Source organism: Pollachius pollachius (genome assembly GCF_949987615.1).
Source record: "Pollachius pollachius genome assembly, chromosome: 12".
NCBI lineage: Eukaryota > Metazoa > Chordata > Actinopteri > Gadiformes > Gadidae > Pollachius > Pollachius pollachius.
This window is the reverse complement of record NC_136945.1, coordinates 9,041,117-9,051,939: the sequence shown is the minus strand read 5'-3', so window position 1 is coordinate 9,051,939 and position 10,823 is coordinate 9,041,117. Positions and strand designations below refer to the sequence as shown.

The following is a 10,823-nucleotide window of genomic DNA, read 5'->3' as shown; positions in this document are numbered from 1 at the left end:
GAACATTTTAAAGCTTGAATGGAGTGAAAATGGAGTCTCTAGGTGAAAAATTGTGGAAGGAGATAGGTTCCAAAGTTTGTAGAGAATAATGAAGAGGAAAGAAAGAAATTTAGAATAAAACTTATGAAGAACAATAGTTGAGCGCTACATGCAGCACTCGTCTAATTACGGTTAAGAGCCAGGAGGTGGAGCAAGTGAGCTCCTTAGAGTAACTGGAGACTATGTTGGACCAATCTTTTACCTTATCCCATTTGTACCGGCTGCTGCACGGCGCAACATTGTATCTACTAGATACAATGTTGCGCCGTGCAGCAGCCGGTACAAATGGGTTAACAGAACATGTAGGCAGCATACATTTTATTTTAAAGCACAACGATTATTCCTGCTGCATAAACTTAAGGAATATTGAGGTCAGTAATGCAGTTTAAATATAGTTTATCAATATCTAATTGAAAGTATACTCAATTTAAACCATGAGTCCTGGTTAGCTTTCCAGACTAGTTCAACTTGGCAGCACATTACAGACTTTAAATAACAATGTTACATGTGTCCTTTCACCATGGGAATGATCATACACAACCGCAACCATGCCTTAAACCACCACTTTCAGCTACTGCCCTCAGAGAGAGGGCACAGAGTCCCATGCGAAATGAAAAACATCTATAAAAATGTGTTTATCACCTTAGCCATTAAAAATCTCAATGGTAAGAGCCACCTGGTACCCGAGCACAAATCATTTTTATATATATATATATATATATATATATATATATATATATATATATATATATGTACCTTTCATGTGTTATGTAAATTCCATTTAATAATTGAATAATGTGTCCTGTCTGAATGTATTGTGCTTTTAATGTACCCCATTTTTGGTCGCAGACCGCCTAACATGCAAGCAAAGATTAAAACCGACCTTTTGCCTTCAAAAGGTAGACTATTCAGTATTTTCTGTTCTATTCATGTTACATTAGTTGACGAAGCTACAAATCCCACTGAGAGCGAGAGCTGCCTGGGGAGAGGGGGCGGGATAGTGCAAAGTGGAAAGTTCAGAGGTTATAATTGTGTTGTCTTTGTGTAAAGGAGTGGAGCTCGATCTCACATCACTCTTCCCTCTTCCCCGAATCCTTTCTAAACTCTCCCCCGGGTTCCTACCCTCCCGAACCTCTCCCCTTCTACCCTTATAACCCCACCCTCCCCCCGATCACGTCGAAGCGCAGGCATCAGGTAAGGTGGTTAATTGTTATTTTTGTGATCAAAATTTGCCGAAAGAATTTTCGCGCCGCAGCTAACGAGTTTAGCCGCTTTGCTAACAGGCTTCACGTGAGGGAGCTAGGCCGCTAGAAGAGCATGCCTACAGCAAATGTACACTGCTCCAAACGTTATAATATAAAAATGAGGACACCATTTGATTTAAAATGTAACCTGCTTTACAGGTTTAGAGGTTTGTCTTTATTTCCGATATACGGTTGGAGATTAAGTTGTTTCAGAATGACACCGTACATATTTAGGCTAACCAGTTAGCGCGCTAACCAGCGCACACATGCTCCATTCATTTCCTTCTCCCATCACTGGGTGCTAAACTGTAGCCGGTTAGCCTAGTTATGACCATCAACTATTACCTCCTCTATTATTGACGTACTGATCACATTCGATGCCGTTTAGGCTTATCAAATTGTATACGATGTATACGATACAAGTGATAACCTTAATCATACAATAAGATAAACTTCCGTTTCATGCGAGATTCGGCTTTACCCCACTTAACGAAGCCTTTTTAAAATCCGTCCCTTCCCCAAGATCCATCTCCGTGTCCAAAGAACCCCGATTCTACTATAAAAGGAGCAACAAAGACCGGCAAGCTGGCTGACTTGGACTCCGGTGTGATTGAAGGAGGACTTAATGTCACTCTTACAATCCGGCTGCTCATGCATGGCAAGGTAAAGAAATCAATGGTCTACCTGTCTATCCTCCGTAATGCCCTCAAGTCTTAAGCCTTATGGCTCTAGTGACCGGTCATGGGCATTATCTTGGTGTTAAACGTTCACTCTGTAATTGTAATTGAACCATTGTAAGGAAATTGTATGTAAAGATTATACTTGTATTTGCTTTCCAAGGTCCTAATGGAATAACCATAGTTTAATGTAATTGAGTTGTGCTCAAGAGATCAATATATACATTTACCTGAGGCTCCAAGTTTCTGCAAAGTTCCTTGGAGCCATAGGAGACGTGGTCGTTTCATGTAATCTTAGAAAGTGCATGAATGCGCCTTAAACATAATGTCAACATTCCCCCTCTTCTTCTCCATAATTTAGGAAGTTGGAAGCATCATCGGCAAGGTAATAACGGCGTACATTTTTTTGTTTGTATTCACTGTTTATTACATTTAGGATTATATTTTCTGTATTTGAACGACAATGGCATTTAACACACCATGCCCTCTGTTTGTAGAAAGGTGAATCTGTGAAGAAGATGAGAGAAGAGGTGAGTTTCTTCTCCCTCGTCCCTTTTCAGCATGCTAGAAAGCTCATGATTATTGAACCCCCCGTAGCAGTCAGGTTATTATTTGTTACATTGCTGTAACACCGACTGTCCTGCACTCGTGTGTCTGTAGAGTGGGGCTCGCATCAACATCTCTGAGGGCAACTGTCCGGAGAGGATCATCACTTTGGCCGGTCCAACCACCGCCATCTTCAAAGCATTCTCCATGATCATCGAAAAGCTGGAAGAGGTAAGCTCCTGAGATGACTTGATGGGTCCTGCCTTCTTTAAATGCTTTAAATATCTGTTAGTGTCTTAACATTTTTTTTAATAGAGATTGCATTTGGAGGGTCGTCCTACACAACCTTGATTGGTTATGCAGGTCACATTATCTGTTGCACACAGAACCTGAAGCATCACTGTCAATTCTGGAATTTCTCTTCAGGATATAAGCAGTTCCATGACCAACAGCACAGCAACCAGTAAGCCACCAGTGACTCTGCGCATTGTGGTGCCTGCTAGTCAGTGCGGCTCCCTCATCGGAAAAGGTGGCTGCAAGATCAAGGAAATTCGAGAGGTACGTGCCTCTTTCGTTGGATGTCCATTATACATTAAAGTTATTCTAGTTAAGGTTTGATAGTTGTAAAGAATGAGCTGAAGAGATAAGATTGAAAATAGGCACTCCAAATAAAGGTCTCTCCACTCCCTGCTCCCTCCCTACTTTTCTCCACAATTGAGATGTGTTGCATTCAGGGAGTGATGCCTTATTGGTCTGTAGTAAGCCTGCTGCGGTCTTAAATCGTCACAAATTAACAAATTACAACCAATTATAGCTCTTAACTCTTATCTACAGCACCTTTTTTCTTTAAGGTTATAGTGTGAAAAAACTCCCAGCTCAGCAAAGTATAGTGAAATCATGGTTTGTGTTCTTATTAATATAGTTGATCCATTTATGAAATCAATCGCTGTGCTGCGTGCCTGTATTCTATTTGGTTAGCTACGTCCCAGTGGCAGAAGGGAACATCCAGTTTTACAGGATGTTTGTTTATTCATTTAGTCAACAGGAGCTCAGGTACAAGTGGCAGGAGACATGCTTCCTAACTCTACGGAGCGTGCCATCACTATCGCCGGCACCACACAGTCCATTATAGAGTGTGTGAAGCAGATCTGCGTCATTATGCTTGAGGTAAGTTGCGCTCCGCAACAAAAAATATTTTCCATTTGTAAGTCTAATGCAGATAATTGTAAAATGATCGTTTAAATTATAATTTACTACTTGGGTCGTTCTCAAGTATCTATATCAATAGTCGTCAAGGTTGTGTTTACACCCTGAGAATTATACCCATGTGTTTACGTTTGTTTTGTTTTTTGTGTGTTGAGCAGTCTCCCCCTAAGGGAGTCACCATCCCGTACAGACCCAAGCCTTCAGGATCCCCTGTCATCTTCTCCGGTGGACAGGTACGCTACCTTTTCCACTAATATTGGCCACCAAAAATATGGCCCTTTGGGTCCTTCAAGTAATGTTAACAAGCAATGGGAAGGAAAAGTAATTTAGCGGAACAGCTGTTCACCGACTTACCTGATGGCCTTAAACTTTAACAATTTTGTCGACACTTTGCACAATGCACCTTTTCAATGAGCAGCAACCTTAACACCACTTAATAACTCTTGTATTGGTGTGTTCAAGAGGCTTGTAAAAAAGTGGACCTAACAAGTCGTGAGGCATGAACGTTTGTTCTTGTTTGTTTCAGGCGTATGCTGTACAAGGACAGCATGCGATTCCACAGCCAGATGTAAGTGTCATAGACTTCTGCATGACCCTAAACCCTTATTAATAATAAAATAATCATCTCCAATTAATCTGCACTTAAAAAAGCACCTGCCCTGTCTGTGTGTGTGTGCAACCATTGACGCTGTAGTCACACCAGAAATGGTAACTGGAATTCAAATGTTGTTCATCTATGCAGGATTTTGGGTAAATATGCATAGATGTAGGCCAGTTGATAATTTCTCAACAAACCTATCTAATTAGGAATGTAATTGTAAACCTTTCAAAACTGGTGCAATATGCAGTGGCCAGTCAATACTGGTATGACTGCAGCCTTGTTTCCTTACGCGAATCCTTGCATGTGTCAATGGCTTTTAAAGTTGAAGTTTGGTTTATTCTTGTTAGTTGAAGCTTTCCACTCATTCACATGTAACAATCCTCCCTCTTTTGTTCTTGTTCCTTATCTGTCATGTATTGCGTTCTGTTTCTATTTTTCAAGCATTCTTCCACTTGGTTTTCCTGTTTCTCTAGATTTCTATTCCTACTTTTTGGCTAACTTGTCTAGAAGCTGGCATTGACCTACCTCTTTAAATCTCCCTCGTCTGCTAGATGTAAGCTACCGTACTGCTCCATCTAGAGCCAGTGTCCCAACGTTCAATCCCAATTTGTCCCTGAATACTGATATATGATATTCTAGATCTCAGCATTGGTCTGAGATGAATTCAGCAGGTCACTCTGCCTGGCAGTGATAACGTGTTATCTTGTAGTGTGCCTTGCTTAGGGATTCAAACATGTGCCTCCCAATCAAGCCTTGTAGCCAGTCAGAGTCTGCCCCCATTCCAGTTGTGAACATGGAAATGGAACCTGATCCCGTAGTTTGGGCTGGTTAACAGTGAAAGTCGGACTTCTCCCCGACCGTAATCTGCTAAAATAGTTATGTGATGCCCGGTCACTTCACAGCCTGGTAGGATCCACATGCTGAGGTGTTCAGTGGGACTTGTAGTTTTTGGACCCTGCCTTGGGAGTTGTGGCCCATTGCAAAGAGTTAAACAAATGGGAGCAAGCCACAGAGTCCCAGAATAACTATCGGTTACCCTTGAGACGAGTGCAAACGCAAGACAAATTGACAGCCATGTATGCGGCGTTTTCTGATTCAGGCACTAAAGCGCCAGAATGTCCGTGGGATCTCGTTTCCTGCGATTATCTGTCTTCTCGGCCCTCTTATACTGACTGGACTCTTGTTGTCTGATTCTCCCTTTCTTTGTTCTCCCCCCTCTCTGTGTCTCTCTGTGTCCCTGCTCTATCCTCTCACAGTCTTCCTCTGCTGCTATATCCCCACAGCTCACCAAGTTACACCAGCTGGCCATGCAGCAGAGCCCCTTCCCCATCGCCCCCAGCAACCAGGGATTCACCGGTAGGTTCTGGAAAATCTCGGTTGACTTTCACATTCCCCCCCCCCCATTATTGTGGCAGTGGTACACCTGTGAAGTGTGGGGGTTTCAAAGCCTCTCAAGCTTTGCTCTTCAAGCTGATATTCCCCAGCTATAAGTTCACGTTTAAACTAAATCGAGGTCTTCTATATTTGAATGCATAAATTATTAAACAGTATGAAAACTTATTTTTCCAATTACATAATACTGCCCTTATAAAACATTTTGAAGTGCATATGAATTTGCTTTTGGATTATATTCCTGAATAGTACATTTGTTGATGCTTTGAACATACCATTGAAACCGTGAGATGATGTAGTTTGTTCTGGGAAATGTATTGTCCTTGGGTACTATTTGTGTTGTCATATTCTTTTTCAGGCATGGATGCTTCTGCCCAAACAAGTTCCCACGAGATGACCATTCCAAATGATGTAAGGGCATTGGATGAGTGACTTATGAGTGCTTTTATTTAGAGCCTGGATGAGTCAATCACCTCGAGGGTATTCAAGTCACCTCGACCGTAAACTTGGCAGGCACTGTGTTTAGTATTACGCAAGTTTTATACAAGTAAAGGGGACTTGCGTTTCGGCTTTGGAGCTGCTTTTTAGCGTCTCGTTGATTAAGAGTTTTCTCTGGTGCCCTATCAGAAACCCGATGGGATAGCATCGGCTTTAGCGCTGTACAAAGACCCCTCCACTTGCATGTCGAAAGCACACTCTGTTCTTGACTCTCTCCCCTCCCCCTCCCGCTCGCCACAGCTGATCGGATGCATCATTGGCCGCCAGGGCTCCAAGATCAATGAGATCCGGCAGATGTCGGGCGCTCAGATCAAGATTGCCAACCCGGTTGACGGCTCGTCCGACCGCCAGGTGACCATCACGGGCTCTCCCGCCAGCATCAGCCTGGCCGAGTACCTCATCAACGCCAGGTAAACACAGATAGCAGGCGCTCTCTGACACGGCTAGCCCGTGGCTCGCCTTTGGAGTTCAGGGGGTTAAGAATGGAGAGGGGGCATTCTGCACTTCTTTGCTCTTCCGGGGTCAATAGTATTTATCAGGACCTTCAGATTACAGGCTGTTGCTGTGCGGAGAAATTGGGAAGGAAAGTGTTTCCATGCATCCAACATACAGGCCAACCTGCTTACTTATAAGCATGCACTAATATCTAATATGCTTCGGATCATTTGAATTGCTCCCACAAATGTGGTATTTCCTACAGATGCCAAATTTGGTCACGTGGCACATTTGACTATCGGTTACTTAATTGTTTTGCCCGCCTTCTGAACCAACGTTAAATTACCTCCACATCCTTTTTCTTCTCATGAAAGTAATTCCCCAATTCCCGCTTTTTTTTTCTCCCCATTTTTACCTTTGGAGGATCCGCTCACCATACACCCGCCCCCCCCATCCTCAGCCCCAACATGCACCAGCCTACCCTGTAACCCATCCCGACTGTGTGTCCCTCTCTTTTTCTGCTTGTCTCTTCTCTCTACAGTGTAGAGTCCTCTAAACCTCCTCCTTCCTCCTCCTCCTCTTCCTCCTCCTCCTCCCTGAACCCCGAACCGACCAGCCTGTGTCCTTCCTCCTCCACCACCAATACCACCACCACCTCCTCCTCCTCCTCCTCCTCTGCTGCTTCCTCCTCTTCCTCCTCCTCCTGTGTGGTGCCCCCCTCAGCCTCCATTCCTCCGTCCTCGTCGGCCCACGGGCCACCGTCCCTCCCTCTTCCCACCTCCTCCTCTTCCTCCTCCTCCACCGACTCCCTGCCCCCTAGCTCTCCTGCGCGTGTGTCCAGCTTGCTCAGTCTCAAGCCCCTCCCCCTCCTGGCCCTCCACGTGGGGGGCGGGGCCACGAGTGGCGCCCCGCCCGAGCCTAAAATTGCTCCAGAGCTGGGCTCCAAGTCCAAGAGGCGAAGGCTGTCCCCGTACTAACGGTGGAAACTACATGCGTGCACTACAGCTACTACTACTAATGCTACTTCTACTACTACTACTACTACTACTACTACTACTACTAAAAGTTATCTGCAAAGCTTTGATCGCTTTTGAAGCCGACTGCCTTGTCGCACTCACATGAAAGCATCACGTGCACGCGCAAACAATACATTTACTAAAGCCACCAAAATATGGCAACAGCCATGTTTCTAGTTGTAAATAGTCTGCTGTGTCTTGTGCCCTCTTTATTTTATTAAGATTGCTCAGTAAGGTCTTGAAGGGAGTTTGAACATCAGCATGAACGATGGGTTCCCCTAAATGTGTGTTTCCACGGACCTTATTTGTTGTACGCTTTGCTCAGGAAGAACCGCTCTTAAGATGTCCCCTCCCTTTTGGTTTTTGACTGATTTTAACAGCCGGTAGGTTTTGGATGTCATGTTCCCCAGTACCTGTGTACAACCACTGTTTAAATACAGGTTGTTATTATCAAGATAATCCACCCTCAGGAATCGATTTCCATGTCCCCCTTTCGAATAGTTTATAGGCAAAATCTCCAGAGGGTTTTACAAAGGAGTTTTGTACCCCTTCTAGGAACCATTGTTTTGGTGAATTGGTTATAATGGTGAATATGCACACTTTAGTGCAACGTGATTTATGTAGTGTCCCACTCTAAATTTAGTTGAATCAAAATGATGTTTCTGGAGTGCAAGACATGATGATGTAAATAGTACCTAGAGTGGTTTTGCATGCCTAATTCTCACCCCCACTCCTGCTTTCTTGCTATGTGTTTGTTATGTCCTGTTCACTCTCTCTCTCTCTCTCCCTCTCTCTCTGGTGCTCTTTCTGGTGTTCCCTAGGCTCTCCTCCGAGGCCACAGGACTGGCAGCCAATTGAAGACACTGCATCTGCACTAGCTCCACGTGTATAGAAACGTATACACGCACACATACACCGATGGCTACCAGTCAATGCAAATATCCAACTTATAAACTTATGTATTACCCTGCCTCTCCCTTGGTTTGAAACACGTCATCTGCCATTCATTTGATCTGGTGTGTTTATTTATTTTTGTTTTTTTTTTAGTCTAAAGAAAATATTTGGTTTTTAAATTCGCATTTTGGAGTCCATTTTGGAGGTTTTAAGGATTTAGTTTATTTTTGTTTTCTTCCCCCTTATTTTCTTCTGTTTCCCTCCCTCCTTTCTGTCTTTGCCACCATAAGAGTAGAGTTGGGCAACTCTGAATAGGCATACAAGTTAAGTGCTGTACAGCCAGAATTGTTCTTTTTGTTTTTTTTCCCTTATAAAAGGAAATGACCAAAAAATGGAAAAATAAAAAAGTATCAAAAATAAGAATAGTGGCTTTTAATATTTCTTTATCCCTTTATTTATTTTAATTTTTTACCTCAGTCTTTTACAATGGCCTAACCTTTTTGGAACTGTTTCTGAAATGTCTTAACACACACATGGATTAAGAGACATTTTACAGTCCCCAAACCACCACCATGTCACATTTGTCACCCTAGAGGAGTATGTAGCTTGCACGGTCACAGACAAACATTGGGTTAGAAGTATTGATCGCAACACTTTGGGATTGCAATCCTGCAGATTTTCATTCATGTCGTACTGTGCATGTCGCTTCTATCATTTATTTTTATTTTCCTCGTTCTGTCATTCCCGTTTGTCCCACCTTGTGTCGTCGGCCCAGTGGCCCCTGTGTTCATTCGTTGCCGGGACGGGGTGGGGTTGGTGTGGGCCAGGGTTTGTCTACGGTGGACGAGAAAAGCAGAGAGTGGTCTTTGCTTCTTTTTGTAGAGACTGATATATAAATATATATATACGACAAAAAAAAAAGTTGGAATATTTGTTTTAAAAATGGAGGAAATATTTTTTTTAACTACCAAAGTGGATTAATAACTCCTGAAGCAGCGGTTGCTCTACGAATGCAAGGCTGCTCTGAAGCGGGTCACTGAGCTCTGGCAGTAGACGGGCGTTGCGGGGGCGGTTTGACGCTGGGTTCCTGCTCTTTGCTTTGCTCAAGTCAAGATTTTTATTTTCATTATTTGCAGGAAAGAAACACCTTCTGTGCACGTTTTTGAGACTGTAGACCTGGGTGCCCCAACGATGTTTAAAAAAAGAAGATGGCAGAAAAAAAAAATGGAAATGCTGTGAGATTTTTTTTTTGTTAGTTGCTGATGAAATAAATTCAAAACGTTCACACAGTCTGCGTTTTGAGTGAACTTTTATTTTAAACTGTTCTCTTAAATATATTTTTTGTACACAATTACAATACACAATGCAGTACTAAAAAAAATATTACAACTTGGTTCAAATCGGCATAAACGGAACATACAAGTACCTCTAACATAAAGACACTAGAGGGCAGTATTTTTGCTTTTTGGCAATATTGTATTTTGTTCGAGAATTGGTTTTGGTTGAGGGACAGAACCAGAAGTTCAAAATGAAAGTACTAATATACAGTATAGAAGCTGCCATTATTTAGCTTATTCAGGGATACTGCCAGGTCATTCGCCTGCTCAGTGCTCTGAAGTCGGATTGAGTAGTTGGCCACAAGTCTGCTCATTGAAGGACATGGGAGACATCCGAGTTCACGTTTTGTCTGAATGAGCCCTTGCAGATTGTCAATTGCAAACCATTTCCGAATAATATGCTGGTGTGAGTATGGGGAGGGGACTTCATCACATTTGAGTCTTCAATTTGAGTTGTATTTCACCAATATTATTTGAAAATTAAGATTGAGTCAAAGTCTATGTTCATTTAAAGGATTATAGGTCATTTTTAATATGAATTTACAAAAAACTAAAGGAAATTTGTGATTTTGTATAGAGCCTCATTGGGCACATCAACCTGTGTTAACATCGTTCAGGAGGATAAAACAATACAATTGAACATTCAAAGTCAGTGTTTTACATATTTGCAGAGTCTATAAAACAAACCTATGGTTGCCAATTTTTGTGAAAGATCGATTGGATTTTTCAAAACCATGATGTTTATATTGGATTTACAAGAAGCAAGATGCATATATAGTATTAACATTCTAGGAATCCCAATTCAAATGATCAGCTTTCAATCCCATAGCTGTCCATTTTAAGAGAAGTTGTGTAGAAGTTGACGCTTAAGATAATATTGGCTCCAGACCTCATTTGTTAGCTTTCACAAATCTTTTCATATGTAGTTGAAAAGTTCA

At 42.5% G+C, this 10,823-nt stretch overlaps 1 protein-coding gene across 4 annotated transcripts; it reads left to right on the top strand.

The window, feature by feature from the left end:
• Window positions 1-1,091: 1,091 nt before the first annotated feature.
• LOC307084346 (poly(rC)-binding protein 2-like) lies at window positions 1,092-9,815 on the top strand. Of its 4 annotated transcripts, none has more exons than XM_079748693.1 (13): window positions 1,092-1,233; window positions 1,807-1,946; window positions 2,322-2,345; window positions 2,458-2,490; window positions 2,621-2,737; window positions 2,933-3,064; window positions 3,545-3,673; window positions 3,871-3,945; window positions 4,239-4,280; window positions 5,597-5,669; window positions 6,064-6,116; window positions 6,444-6,613; window positions 8,476-9,815. In XM_079748693.1, the coding sequence occupies exons 2-13, from the start codon at window positions 1,935-1,937 to the stop codon at window positions 8,510-8,512; spliced, it is 897 nt and encodes a 298-aa protein (XP_079604819.1). In that variant the 5' UTR covers window positions 1,092-1,233; window positions 1,807-1,934; the 3' UTR covers window positions 8,513-9,815. The 4 variants fall into 4 exon arrangements, with proteins under 4 accessions (XP_079604819.1, XP_079604818.1, XP_079604816.1 ...); XM_079748692.1 differs by having other exon boundaries at window positions 3,868-3,945; XM_079748690.1 differs by having other exon boundaries at window positions 3,868-3,945; window positions 5,570-5,669.
• Window positions 9,816-10,823: the final 1,008 nt, after the last annotated feature.

Excerpts from the sequence above, each read along its gene's own strand:
- LOC307084346 (XM_079748690.1), top strand. Across the intron at positions 2,738-2,932 it reads TCATCGAAAAGCTGGAAGAG|GATATAAGCAGTTCCATGAC; the intron begins GTAAGCTCCTGA and ends ATTTCTCTTCAG. Across the intron at positions 4,281-5,569 it reads ATGCGATTCCACAGCCAGAT|TCTTCCTCTGCTGCTATATC; the intron begins GTAAGTGTCATA and ends ATCCTCTCACAG.